The 15,163-nt window shown below is 38.9% G+C and overlaps 1 protein-coding gene across 5 annotated transcripts in view; it reads left to right on the top strand.

The window, feature by feature from the left end:
- The window catches only part of MYLK (myosin light chain kinase), a 195,011-nt gene that overhangs the window by 46,191 nt on the left and 133,657 nt on the right, over positions 1 to 15,163 (top strand). For all 5 annotated transcript variants that reach the window (XM_071435291.1, XM_071435295.1, XM_071435293.1 and 2 more), the window contains one exon: positions 9,304 to 9,461. In XM_071435291.1, the coding sequence (XP_071291392.1) occupies positions 9,304 to 9,461 (158 nt within the window). The remainder of the gene's footprint in view (positions 1 to 9,303; positions 9,462 to 15,163) is intronic.

Here is a 15,163-nt window from a genome sequence, read left to right as displayed (position 1 = left end):
GGCAGACTTGGGTCTGTCTTTGTTTTTTTGAGTTCTGGACTTATTTGAAACTAAAGGATAAAGCAAAATTTAGAGGCTAAATATTCTGTGGTTTATGAACCACTAATCTTCCATGACTCACCTTTCATGCAGTCTTATGGCCCTACTGGCTTGGAAACAGGCAACAGCAGTTGACCACCTGCAGCATCAGCATCAAGGAAAGTTAATGTGGTAACTCTTTGAAATGTGGAACCTGAAAAAACCCAAACCAACAGAAATTTCACTGTAATATGCTGATTTAGCGTAACTTTCCACCACCTCTAAGACATCGCAACAATAGGACTTTTACAGAAAAACTTTTTCTTTAAATCAAAGGGTAGGCAGACCTCTCAAAACTTGTCCCATGCTAATGTGCACCAGAATAAAACTTGTCAGCTCTGCTAGAAGTCTTGAAACCTGCACTCAGCTAGAAAGAAGTACCATACCAAATAAACAGGAAATAAGACTTTTATTTTAGAAGTCAAATTCTTTTATCCCGCCCTTGGTTCTTTGAGATCTTGTTTTTACATTTTCTTTTACAATCTCCCATCTCTATAATCCTAGACTAAATTATTGAAGCACTGAATCATTTTTCTTCCTGAGTACTGAGTCAATATATAAAAAATGGCATCTAAGGGGCTTTAATGGAAGGAGTTGTTTAAATGCTAGCAAAGCAATATTGTTGGACTTGTGTATCTTGAGTATTAAGGTCTGAAGCCAGACCTGTAGTTCAAATCTATCTTGTGTACTTGAGACTTCATGCTGCTGTCAGCTTAAATTAACAAGCTTCACATCCACTGGCACTGAAAATTATTCTATAATTGCAAATTGCATTTCAAGATGGTTTAAAGAGCCCCTTTTCCAAATATTTTGTGCAAGTTCTCTTAAATACATTCTCATCTGGGTTTCCCAGGTGTTGCTCAGGTATTCTGTGTTGCTCAGTCACTGGTGACACATAGAAGTTGTAGTGAAACAGTGCAAATTCCACCTGCTGTGAGAGGATGACCTGAAACAAATATCTTCCTAGTGGTTTCCCTGCTGCTTGCATCACTGTATGTCCTGAAAGGCAGCACAGTACTGGGAAAATTGTTTTCCTTCCTGCAAAAAAACAGGTCACTAGTCTACATGCTGCTGTTCAATGATCAAGGTCATACCCCCACCCTGAAGTGTCCCTGAATTTTGGATGGTCTTTGTCACATTTGTGTGTCTATCATAAACACCAGCTTGTACCAGTTCTTCTGTACTTGTCAAGCACAAGATACAAATTAAACACAAAGGTTTATTGGTAAGATGAGGCCTGGTGCAATCTCCCTTCAGAAACTCTAAGTGCATGTTCTGCATATTCTGAAAATCCTTCTTTAAGGACTAGAAGTTTGATCCTTTATGAGATCAGCTGTCAGTGATGAAATTCAGATTGAGATTTTTTAGTTCAAACCTTCTCTAGACAAAGTATTTGGGTTTTTGGTATATATTGAGTACTAGAAATGATTCTTTAAAGGAAAACCAGTAGAATTTTAGTGGCAGTGACTTGCTGCTTAGTACACCGAAAACATTTCTGGTGATCTTGCCTTTTTCTTTGCCTTCCCTTTTAAAATGTTGCTTATAAACTAGAATTGCAGGAGGTTTTGAAGTGAGATTGAATTACTCTTCCCAGAGTGGTTCTATAGGAAGCCCCTTTGGAATCAGCAAGAACAAGCCCAACTTGCATCCCGTTTGCCGTCTGGGCTTCCCTCTGGCTTCAATTTGCTGCTATAAAACAGTTCTTAGGTATGGATGCTGTACTGAACCTGCCCAATGCATGTCACATTTAGCTACTCATATTTCTTCCAAGATAATGACTGCAAAGAAGCTGTTTCTTGTGGTTTCCCTTGATTTACTGCTTCTTAATCTGATGTTTCAAATTAAACCTGAGTCTTCAAATGTCATTGCATTCTTTTAAGACATGTTCAGCTGCTTTGTAGTGGGTGTGCTCTTTCCTACAGTTTAATGCTCAGTGGTTATGGAATAATTGAATAATGTAGCATATCTGTTTTTAATCAGGATGATTCTATGTTATCAAAGGTACACATTTATTTCTCACTTTTCTTTATATTTCTGCACCCTTCCTTGCACCTGAAATACCCTTTGCAGCTGCTTTAATTTATCAAGAAATCTTTAAGGTATAATTGTTCAAGGGCAAACATCAGGTCTCATGTTAGACATTCCATTGCAGCCGCATGAACTACTGAGAGTAAGTGAAGTTAGAAATTTGTACAGATCCAGTGGGCCTGGTATCTTTATTTGGTACCCTAAGTAGCACTGATAAATTGAGGAAAATTAGAGGAAATTGAGGAAAATTTACAACCATTTGTAATTAGAAGAAAGTCATCATCGTTAGTGAATATTTTCTAGTCAGCATAGACTTGTATGGGAGGGCATGATTTTCCTTTAAAAGAATGGGGGTGATATTTAATTTGTTTGTTTTCTTACAGGGTTTTATAAACCAAGATTTTTACTCCCATCCTTGTCCTTTAATAAACCTGGCTTTAAATAAATGTATGTCACTTAGCATCATCTTGAGATATTATTTTACATAAGATCAGGATGAAACTCCTCACCCTTCTATGCCATTTTACCATGGAAACGATTTCAGTTTGATGTCCATGCTACATTAGTTGTGCAAATATAATAAAAGCAAAAAGTTTATTGATTAGGCAGATTTGTGATTTGCAAATTCAACAAAAACTAATCAATTGAACATCACTTGGAAAAGTATATAGGACTAGTTGTACTTCTTGGAAGGATACCCAAGACATAGAATAAAGGAAATCTGCCACAGAACACCTCTCATCTCTAACACTAGTTAGTAGGCCAAACTCCTAGAAGATATCATACATAGCAGCATTAAAAAAAATGGCCTCACTTCATTTCAGAAAGCTCCTTCTGTATTTCATACCTCAAACCCTATCAGAATCTCACATGCAGCTACATGAGAGCTTAACAGTATTTCAGTATTTGAAACATCCTGGAAAATTTTATTATTTCAGAATGGAACATAGGGGCTGCAATAGTATTTTGTTAAAATGAGACCTGGAACTGTTTGAACCTGTTCTTTCCTTTTTCTGTGTATGGACAAGATTTATGCTGATGCAAAGCCTCATGGCTGATGTGCTGAATGTGAAATTCAAGGCACTGAAATTATGGGGTTTGAAGAACTTGCTTCTGGGAAAATCTATGAAGTGATTGTCACAAATCAAATTGTGACTTAGTTTGGAATATTTTTGCTGTCACTTTACTGAGTCTAAGCTTTAGCACAAATTCCCACTAGATCTGTAATTCCCATTTTGTGTGGGTCAGTTATGCAAAAGCATATTGTGGGAACATACTCAAGGATTTTACACACATTTGCCAAAACTTTAGTTTGCAAAACTTTTGGATCATGGAGTTGTGCATGAAGATTTGGCATCTCATCCTGTTCCTACTGTGATGTCTAACAGTAGTATCAAATTTTACTGGGGAAAAGTTAGGACATTTAGGAGTCTGGGTTGAAAATTCCTATTTTTTTTTCTTTTTTTTTGACAAACTGACTTTTCTAAAAACCAGGTTTGTAGAGAACAAGCAACATATTGATGAGGCAACAGAGGAAGACCCCTTAGTCAAGTCAGAACTGATGGGAAATCTCTCTTACTCCTATAGTGTGAGGACACATTCAGGTTCTGCTTGACCACAACACTTAGAAAGACCTACAAATAGCAGAGCACAGGCACAAGATCTGAACATCCCAAAAAGAATGATTTGTGGGCAGTATCCTATTATCTCCTCAAGAAAGAAAAATACTTCTTTCACTTGCATTGTTTTCAGTTCAAATTAGTCCTACTTGTAGCATCATAATCCTGTTCCTATAGAGCCCAGTTCCTGTTACAGTTTCCTGTGTCTGAAGGAGAAGCTGCCCAGAACAGCATGGCCATGACTGGTGGCATTCCAACTCCCCTGCTTCTTATCCCAGCTTCCAGCCTCTGCCCCTCTGCTAAAATGACACACGAATTTATAACCTTTGCTGATCCTTTATGGTTTATTGTTCTTCCTACATGCTCTTTCTTGAGTATCAGTAGCTGACAGAAGGCAGGATACTTCCTTGTGTGGTCTTGTAGGGCAAGACTGAAAAGATAGGCACAAGTCATATGAATGCAAAAATTCATGTCTGCAGTTCAGGGGAGAACATGTTAAGTTATAGATTTGTGCAGAAATATGGCAACCACATGTCAGTCCTTGTGCATGTTAGTCCTTTGGTAAAAAAGAATCTGTCAGAAAGGAAATAAACTGTGTGAGAAGGGGAAAAGCAAGCAGGTTTAGAATAGAAAAAACCCCTTAATTTAAATACTGAAGATTTTAAAGCATAATAGATAGCATTTAATCCCTGGCAAAAGTCTGAGTTCAGTGATCTGTGTAAGGGAATAAACTGTACCCAGTGTTTTAAAATATGTGCTTTAAAAAAAACACCCCCAACTGATTTAAAAAAAGGAAAGGTATAATGAGATCCAGCTTCCTGTAAGTTTATGGTAATTTTGTGCCTTTTGCTAGTTGTTCTATTTACGTGGTCCTTTACTGTAGCCTGGCTCCCACCCTTTAATATAGTTATCCTCACAGCACTTCTTTGTGGTAAGGAAGTACAATAATCCCCACTTTACAAATGGTGAGCCATGGCAAAAGAGAGGCTTAGTGACTCGCCTGAGGTCATGCAGGCAGCCCATTATGGAGCAGGGAATTCAAGCAGGACTCCCAAACAGCAGACACATGCTCCAACCCCAGGGCTGTCTGTCCTTTAGCTCGCGTTTTTAAAGCACTCAAAAGGTTGTATCCAGATTTCCGAGATGGTTGAGGGGTTATTGAATCCAGTCTGACTAACAGAACAGAATAGCTGGACCAAGTGAAAATGTGCTGCTCAGTGTAGAGTTGCAATATCAGTAAGTCAAATAAAGGTTTTTCCGCTGGCAGCTCTGGTTTCCTCTCACTTGCCTGAGCTCGCTCTCTCATACACACACACACAGGCACTCTCTGCAGCTCATTTTACTCCTGCCTCGGAAGAAGGACTTGGTGAAAGGAAATTGGTATAATTAAATGGTTATGTAGGAAGCTGATGGTAAGTATTTACTTTTATAAAATAAGTGGAGGAGGAAAAAATCTATTAGATGGATTTCTTAGTGTTTGCTTTTTTGGGTTTATTTTTGGGAGTAGAGTATTGAGTGACAGAGATTTGTTCCCAGCAGAAAATGCTTGAAACCCATTAGTCTGCTTTGGCATTAGAAAGATTAGAGGGCACACTGTGAGAATTTGTAAGGATTTATGTGCTTTTTAGAGAGGATTAAGAATAAAAAAAAAAATCCAGATTAGAAATGCTATCTAACCACATCACTACTCTACAGACCAGCATTTGCATGATGGTTTTCTTCTATGTTTTAATACCACAATGTTTGCATTGCAACTTCAGTTACAGTTGGTTTTGTTTAAAGACTATAGTCTAGGTGTGCACAGCATGTGAGAGCAATTGTTAGGAGTTGATGTAGCATCCTTAAAATCTGATTCAGGAGCAAGCTGGAGCAAGCAAGAAACACCTAAGTATTTTAGGCATATTCATATTCTATAGAGTTGCTTAAATAAAAGAAAAAAAATATCAGACACATGTTCATGGCTTTTAAGTGCGTGCTTTCTCCTGTCTGTCAAATTGTGAACTTGAACAAGATTTGTTCTCTGGAACATTATTTCTTTAAAATATTTGGACATGGTAGTTCCCTAGTAACACCAGACTGTACAACATGGAATTAGTTATTTGTTTAGGAACAGAATTGTTAAACATCCTCTAAGCTGTAAAAGGATACTTCCTAATTATTTACTAGAAGCATCCATAGTTAATTAAAGTCAGACTGCTAAATGTGGATAATTAGAGGCTTATGTTGCTAGAAAACTGCTTGTGCTGATTTGAGCTAGTATTTAATTTGTAAATTCAATCCTTTTTAGACACTTTATTTAGAAAAAGCTTAAATCTTTGCAAGATGTTCTTATGAAAAAGACTAGCTATGTCTTTATTCTTACAGTCTCACTATACTACACAACAATTTGTCCATAGTTTTTGTCCTTACCAACATGCAATACAAGTGTAACTTGACCAGCAGCAGTGGCTTAATTGTTCAGGGTTTCTTTTTTTTCTTTCTTTTTACTTCCTTCTACACTGTTTCTTTCTTTCTTCTTTCTTTGTTCCTTTCATTTCATTTTGTGTAGAGGTTGGAGTTGGACTTTATCCACAGTATTGTTTGTCCAGTGCATACCTGAGCCCAGTGATGCTTGGAGGATGAGTGGAAGTTGAGTGTTGTGTATTTTCCAGCCACGTGCGAGTGGCTGTTTCAGGTACTTGGTACCATATCCATTTCCATGCCACAGTCACCCTGTGACAGTGACAGCAGTGCATTGTACCTGAGTACAGAAACTTGAGCATTTTGTCCCTGCAGGGGTCCTGTGAGCAGCTGTAGTACCTGTAATTTCCCCTCTAGCTCTTTTCAGCCATTGCAGTGGCACTGACCAAAGTGGAGTGCTCTTTGCATGTGTGAACATCGTTTGAATTGGATTCTGGGTGTTGGCTGTTGGGTTTAGCTTTGTTTTCAGTTTTACTTCCCTTACAACATAATTTTTGAAGCAACATTTAGGTGACATATGCTTTCTCTGATGCTGTTTTGTCATGTAAACACTCTGCAAAGTCAGTACAGATGTGTGGGGTAAGAGATGTTTTGTTACTGGCCTCTTATGGTTTGTATTGCAGCTTCACTGCAGCTTAGATTGTGTTGCATTCTAGTGCCTCCTGACAATAAAATATTTTCATACCATCTACATTATACCTAGCACATTATTGTCACTACTAGTGATCTGAAAATTTTATTGCAGGTTTTTAGTAGTGGAGACATTGCAAATACTGGCATTAGTACGCTGTGGAAAGGTGCATATTAGAAGGGGAGAAAGACATGTGTGAAGATTGATTACTTAAAAAGTTTGGTATTCATCTGAAAGGCAAAATAAATTTTAGAAATGTGCTGGCAGATACGGACTCAGTCTGCAGCAGTTTACAGCAATGTAGTTGATTGAAAGTCCACTGGCGTAAATTGTGGTTTTAGCTGAATGGAGAACTGAATTTGGAGCCTTGTCATTAATGAAAGAACAATTAGTTGAACAAGTCATTCTTCCTCTTTTTCAGGGAAATTGTTGTTTATTGCAGTGACTGTAGCTGTGAGAGACTTTCACTGTTTGTCCCTTCAGGTACTAAGTACATTTGTTAGAAGCAAGGCTTTGATTTCATCTTGTGTCTTTGGAAATGCAATCACTTTCTTTCTTATTTAGATGATATAGTGATTTCACATAATTCTTTAAAGTACAAAGATTTTTATTTTGTTTTCCTGTGTGTGTTTTAAAAAGATGCTTATACTGGAAAGGGAGGCTTATGCTGGGCTCTCAAGTGACTATGTGTCAATACAGACATTTACTGCAAGTTTAACTTCTGGAAATGAAGGCAGAATTTCTCAGTTTGAAGCTCTACATCATGGTTAGGAAATAATCTTTATCCCATTTCTGTGTTGACCTCAACAATTCAAATGCTGGAAACACTAGAGGATTTTGTGGGGGTTTTGTTGTCAATATACAGAAATGCTAACAGAGCACTATGCCAGAAGAAATCTGAAGTCCACAGAATCTGTGTTCTTATGAATGAGGAAGGAGATTCCAAGCATTATTTGAAAACCTGCGTACATAATTTATCCAATATCTCAAATGATTTGCTTTCTAAACTGTGGTTCCTGACAGGTGTATGCAGTGAAGCACAAAGCTCTGTGGCTCCACACCTTAGACCAAAACACTTTCTGGAACTGCCTCTTTCTCTCAGTTGGCTGTGAGGGAGAAAAAACTCAAATGAAATACTTTTAGACTAATATCTTCTGTGAGAAGAGCTGCCCTCTTAAACTGTTTTGTATAAACTTAGAGAAGGCGTTTCTGTTTGTTGATGAAACATGTCAGGTATGTTCTGTGGAAAACAATTCTCAGACTGGGTTTCCAGGTGCATACATGCGGCATTGAAGTGTAAGTCCTGTTTGGAAATGAATGAGTTTTCTGTTCCCCTGCTCTGTAGATAACTGCAGCCTGTTCTAGGAAGAGTATGCTTCATACAGTCAAAAATAATGTGGCCCTAATTTAATTGATTTTTCTCTTGTTCAAATTGAAGTTTTGCTGTTTAGTCAAGTATTGTTAATTGCAACTTTTGTCAGAATCAGATTAATAGATACATAGTCCATCACAGATTGGTATGTATGACAGAGGATTAAGATCAGAAGTCCAGTATTTTCATTGGTTTAACATGACTTATTAGTGGGTTGAGTAATTTCTCAGTTTTTTTCTTTGTTAAACTTGTCTATTAAATTCACATTTTACAGTTGTCTTCTAATTTACATAGAAAATTCAAGGAATTAGTACTAGGGTCAGCTACTATTTTTTTTCCTGAAAGCCATGAAATTTTACTTTTAAAAAATACAGTAATTTTTGCTTTTTCTTGGGAAATATGAACTGTTCAGCAGAAGAATTTCTTCTGAAGCAGATAACTGTAAATAGTTCTCTAAAATGCCATTCTTGTAGCATTATGAAATTTGGTTTCCATGCTATTTTACTAGTTTATGTGCTGTAAGAAGGATTTGCAGTAAAGACTTTGAATTTCTGCAAAAGCATTTGTTCTGTACTAGCAGTACTTTGCAGGGAGATATCCAGATATTTCTTAAGATCTTGAAAGCTTGGTATGAAAAATCAGATTTTCCACATTCCCGCTTGCAACTAAAATCCAGTGCAAACAGAGGTCTCTTTATTTCATAAGTACTTGTTTAACACTGGCTCACTTTTGAGGCTTACTGATTTTGTTGTATTCCAGGCCAGGAAAATCAAAGTCATGGTATGAAAATATCCTCCTGAAATAAGTTATTACCTTTTAGTGCAGTTGTAAAGGATGACTTCTTGGTTAAGGCTCTGGCCTGGGACTGGAAAGTTCAAGCTGAGTTCACTTCAAGACTGTGACCCTGACCACAACTGTGGGCACAGGCACCATTCCTGGGTCTCAGTTCCCCTCCCAGAAAATAACACCTTGCCCACCTTAGGCTGAAGATCCTGCCATGTACACAAGTACAGCACACATACAGAACCTGTCCCTGGTCTGATTCCTAGTTGGTTCTGTCAGAAAGGTAATTAAACATCATAATTCCCATATAACCACTTGTTTCTCTTTTGCAGTCCACATCATGGGGGATGTGAAACTGGTGACAACTACTCGAGTCTCCAAAACCTCCCTGACACTCAGCCCGCCTGTCCCTGCTGAAGCACCAGCATTTACTCTTCCTCCTCGCAATATCCGCGTACAGCTGGGAGCCACCGCCAGGTTTGAGGGGAAGGTAAGAAACAGACAATGGAGAGCTTCTGCATTGGGTTTTGCCCTCTCCTGGAGCTATCTAGGGGGCTGCAAAAGTAGTGAAGTTGCCTCTGCAATATGGGACCTTTACTGAAGAATAATACACCAGTGTTTACCCTCCTGGGGAGGGAGCAGCATTACAGGTCTGTTTCTGTGTAGAGGAGAGTGTTGCAGAGCCTGAGCATTGCCAAGTGTAGCCTTGTTGAGCATGCAGAGAACTGAGGTTATTATCAGTGAGAAACTGCTTCAAGGGCTGTCTCTAGTCAGCATGTCCCCTTACTGCAATTCTACATATTCTCCTACTGCACATTCACATCCCTGCATCCCAAATATCTGCCCATTCACAAGGCTTCATGCGTGGCACATATCTAACCCTGCTGCAGCAAGGGAGGAATCTGCAACGAGTGCTGTGATAGTTCAGTGTCTGCACTGCCTGCCATAGGTGTTCTTAACTTGAAAAAAAAAGAGCATTTTCAGAGTAAAGACTGATTTGTTCAGGAAAACTTGTTAACTCAAAGGGTTTAAAAGGCTGTGTAGTGGGGTGTGTATCCCCCATTCCCCTCTTGTCTGAGATCTTGAACTGTGCATCCTGGCACAATTCCATATTTCTTTCATGTGTCAATCCTGGTATGTATTCATCCTTGTTCTAGCTATCTTCCTTTCTCCTCCCTTAACCCAGTTCTTTTTCCTGGAGCTGTGAGCTTTCCCTCCCCGTCCTTTCAGCTTCCTTTGGTTCGTGTCACGCTCTGATTGCACGCTGACAGCTGCACCATCAAACTGACTGCACTTTCAGTCTTTGAAGTGGTGGGACTCGTCTGACACAGGCAGGAAACTGCAACCCTACTGTAAAAAAAGCAAGGGCTAGAAGGAATTTGGGAAATTCTTAACTTCTGAAACTCTAACTTAAACACAGGGCCGGTAGAGGGCATCTGATATTTATCTTATTTGTTTATGTAAGCCCAGGCCAGGAACTGGGTTTTTTCAACAGGAACTGTGTAGGAAAACAGGTTTTAGAGTATATTAATTTTGAAGTGCTGAAGCAAGACTCAGAACACATTGTTAAATTTGACTTTTTGAAGAAAAGTTGGCATTTTTCATACAAAGCAAATTTCACTAAAGTGCTTAAAACAAAGAACAGGTTTTACCAAACCTTCAAGATTTTTTTTAAATTTGCTTACTTTTAGATGATTTTAAGGCACCAGTCAAAAATGCTTTGTGTGTATGATGTTGGCCAGTCCCCATAAGCACTTCTGTTCTTACTCTTTGTAAGAGTAAGTAAATGTCTTATTTTTTATTCCCGTCATTGTTTCACCTTGTTGCAAATACAGTAGGAAAATGGCAGTGTGTTTCTACTTTCTCCATGTGACACCTGTGTACAAGGCTGTTCTAACTCCAACTGGTTCTTCCAGGCTATGCTGCAATAATAATTCAGTGAAATCAAAGTTGAAGCATGTGCTAAGATTTGGTTTTATAGTTCTCATGTTTCCTAATTAAAAGCTCAAGTGGGATATTTCCAGTTTTTATTGCACTCTGCAGAATTTTTATTATTTAAGTCAAATGGAAACAATTGTAAAATATAATGACCTACAAGCTAGAGTGCCATCACTGCTTTACATTTATTTTATATCTGGTTTTAAAGTGTTAATTTTCCAGGGATGCATATCCTGTTTTTAAAGCCACTTTGAAGACTGGAAGGGTGAAGTCTGAGGGGTTTTTTTAGTAGCTTGGAAAAAAATACACAAATTCAATACTAATTAAACTGTCAAGTTTAATTTCCTTGAAGGAACAAAACTTTGATTGAAGTCCTGGCTTGGACTTACTTGATGAAAAATCTAAATATCTCTTCTGGCAGTTCAGTATATGACTGTAGCCAAAACCTTTAATTTTCCATACTTAAAGTGGGGGTGACAGCATTAGTATTTTGTTTGTGCTCTTACTGTAGTAACAGGGGCAAAGTGAGGGGGAGCACAGCAGCCCCTTTTGAAAGGTGCTGTGGCTGAACAGCTGCAGGAGCCTGCAGAGCTGTTAACATCTGGCTCCATCTTCAGCTGGGTAATACAATGTTGCTTCTTCTCCATTTAATATTCCAGAGGTTCAGAAGGACAGTTGACCTGTTCAGAAAAACAGGTTCAGAAGGACAATCTTAACAAAAACAATTTATTAGGATTTAGTAATAGAAGCTACTCAATGTACTTAGTTTTTTCTATCCTGGAAAACCTATCTAGGCTACAGATGTTATGATATGTTGTTGCAGTATAAATATTAAACCAGACTCAGGCGAAAGAAAAATAAAAAGTTTTTTAAATGGCTAGACAGGAGCTTTTCTTCAAAGAGTTTCTTTGCAGTGGAATTGATCTTATCAGAAAGAACAAATATTTTTAGAATCCAAGACAGGATATAAATCTGATATTGTGATGATCCTGTATTCTCATTAAGTGAACAAGGAAGAGAGGGCCCCAGAATTAAATTTGTTGTTTTTCTTTCCAGCAGCATTATTAGATAAGTTGTGTGAAATGGCAATTCAAGATCAAAGAGAGTGCAGAAATTGAGAAATAGCCCATAAATGTAGGAAATTTGAGGTAGAAAGAAACTGGGGCTTCCTTTAACGGGATTTTATTTTTATTATTTTCCTGTTCCTTCAACTACCACCCTGATTTTCTTACTAAAATTTCAGGAAGTTTATTTATATCTGACTGCAGATCTCAGTTTTCTAGTGGCATCTTAGCATAGAAATTTAAATCATTATCTTTCAAGAGTATGAGTATGACTTTGTCTTGGAGCACAGAGTGGAAACAGTAAGGCAAAGCTACGGTTACTTTCACTAGATACTCCCCAAAGATCTGGATGGACATCTCAGTTGTTCATCAATAAATTGCTGAGGTGATTTTTAGGCAAACCACCCCAGAAAATTGTGAAACTGTGTTGTATGTTCACAACTTTTTAGGACTGGGTTGATAAGCTGTTCTTCAATGGCACACCATGTGTGAGGTGAGCAGCTCAAGGCAATAATCTTGTGCCCTGTGTTAAGGCATTTTAGCTCATTGTCAGAACCTTTAAGACACTCCTGGAAAAGAAGAACAAAATGTTACCAGGCTTTGTTTTAAGCTACTTCTTTCTGGATTGTATTGAACACTGGATGTTAACTTGTGCATTTGATTGCAGCAAGCCCTTAACCTGCCTTATTTGCACATGTATAATGTTGATGGTCATTAATTTTATGAGCCTAAAAAAATACTTGTGCTATGACTTTGCTTGGGAGGAACAGCCAAATGTTCTACAGACCACAAACCCATTGCCTAGTGGTCAGGCAAGAGCTTTCCTCCTTGGACAAAGCATTGTACAGTTGGCAACAGTGCAGTATGGGTGGTTTTTCTGCTTCATGTGGGCCATCATACATGGTCCATTGCCAGAACCAAGATATCAAACTACTAAATCTGTCTGGTATTCTAATCCCAGGGAGCTAGATCTCATGGAGCTCATGGTTTGAGTAGGTGTTGGGGTACTAAGTTCAGCTTGGTGCCCATTGAGTAGTGACTGTTCTGCCCTTCCCCTCCCATCACCCTCCAGGTAAGGAGCTGGATGGTAAATTTTAAGGCAAGCCAGGTCAATGTCAAATCCTACACTTTTAATGTGCTTTCTGGTTGTTCTTTTACAACCCTGCTGTTGAATCTGTTTGAATCAGTTAAGTCCAATGATGTACAGTTGCTTTTGCTGCTGGTGGTTGCACAGGTACTGTTTAGAAAAACAGACCTGAAGAAATGAATTGGGATCAGGCAGTAAAAACAAGAGGCAGTGGGAAGATCAGCAGTGATTCTGCCATCTATTCTGGGATAGAGAGGAGACCCATTTCTGCAGTGTTTTAAGAGGTAAAGAGTAGGGAACCTCTACAAGAATGAAGACTGCGTTAAACACTCCCACAGCATTTATAAATTCTTTCAACTACCCACTCATGTTAAAACTAATTTTAACCTATTTTTTTTTTTACTGCGGTATGTGTTACACGCATAGCACGAGCTAGGCATGGCAAAACCTTTGGTATCTTCCCTTAGATTTGGTCTCAAGGCAGCAGTGTGTGTGCCATTTCCAATCCTCAGTCAGCAGGCTCTCCAGAAAAATGCCTTAATTACACCACATGCCTGGATTTCAGATGACAGGATCAGAGAGGAGCCCATGTAATGGCAGAGGATGATGACATGGCACATCTTGCTGTTGGCCTGAGATATTGCTGTTACAAAATGTACTGAAGCTGCCAGTGGCTTTGGATCTGTGCTTTCTGGAGGGATGCCTGTTCTGAACCTTATAAGGGAAGAAATTCAGGAGAGACCCATGTTTTCATGGGAGACAGTTGTCTGATGGAAGTAAGTGCTGTGAGAGGACTTGTGCTGATACTGTGATACTCCCAGAAACCTGATACGAAACACTGAGGCATGTTCTGAAGGGGAAAGAATTGAAAAAGTTTTCAACTTGCCTGTGGATTTTATTTGGTCTTCCTTTCCACGTATCACTGGAGCATTCTTGGGAAAAATGTGGTGCATTGAGAAGTTACTTAGACATTTTGTGTTAGGCACAAGGTATAGACAGCTGAAATAAAAGAAAAAAAACCCCACAAACACAAAAATAAACACAAAGGGTGGCTGTGAGCAGCTTATGGCATGCTGGTTTCTGTTTGCATCTTCTACTGCTGTGTCTTCTTCCTTGGTGTAATCGACCTCCCATCATATTCACTCACCACATACATGTTCTCATGAGCAATGCATGCATTGTTTTATTTGGTTTTTTTACTCTCTAACTCTATATTGGCATATGGAAACAGTGTCAGCTTTACATGAGGCCAAAGTGAAAATGGCTGCTCTGCTGGGAAGTGGTTAAGGTGGGATTCAGTCAAAAAGAGTTCCCCACACAGTGTCACCTACACCCAGAATTATTTAAACACACTTCCTTTCATCAACTGACACAAGCACCCATGTGTTGATGCCCATTTTCCTTGCCTTGCAAATGATACATCCTTTAGAAAAATTGTAAGTGTTCAAGTTTGCTGCTCAAGAAATTTCTAGGTCTTAGTCAGGAGTGGAGGCCCATGAGCTCCACTTCTGTCTCTCCACATCTGTCTCCCTGTCAACTGTGGCCATCATAACTATACTCAGGATTTCCCTGGTCGAAGTATTTAAGCATTTCTTGTGTAGTCTGTGTGCAGGGCATCTGATGATGCTCTTTAGTGCTGGACTTAAAACACTGTCCCCTGCAGCTGATCTGTGCATGTGCTCAGGCCACAGCCAATATTTCTGGATATTTGGCAGCGAAGTTTGGTCAGACCTTTTGCAGAGGTTTTTTTTTTTTAATCTGCCAGATGTTCAGAAATCCTAGACAATGCTGAATATCCTCAATTCCACCCAGACAAAATTTCTACACAGGAAGGAGGCCATGAGTGGGGAACAGTGAACATACATACATCCCTGTTCTGAGTTGTCTTTTCTCAGGGTCAGTTTTATTATTTTGTATAATTGAGCGAGTGTTCAGTAACCCACCACCTCCCAGCTGTGGAAGAAATGTGCTGTTTGATCCTATCACATGTATTTTTCTATTTGCTTTCTGTCTCCTTTCCCACTTTAATTGCTTATCTACTACCAGCTGGTGACAGGAGTTCAGCTCCATGCAGTGCCAGAAAGATTGGCTCCCTATTTTTGA

This window comes from Agelaius tricolor, unplaced genomic scaffold (assembly GCF_023055355.1).
Source record: "Agelaius tricolor isolate 1412-34295 unplaced genomic scaffold, bAgeTri1.0.p SCAF_10, whole genome shotgun sequence".
Classification (NCBI taxonomy): Eukaryota; Metazoa; Chordata; class Aves; order Passeriformes; family Icteridae; genus Agelaius; species Agelaius tricolor.
Note: the sequence above shows the minus strand (reverse complement) of the source record. Positions and strands in the feature narration are given on the sequence as shown.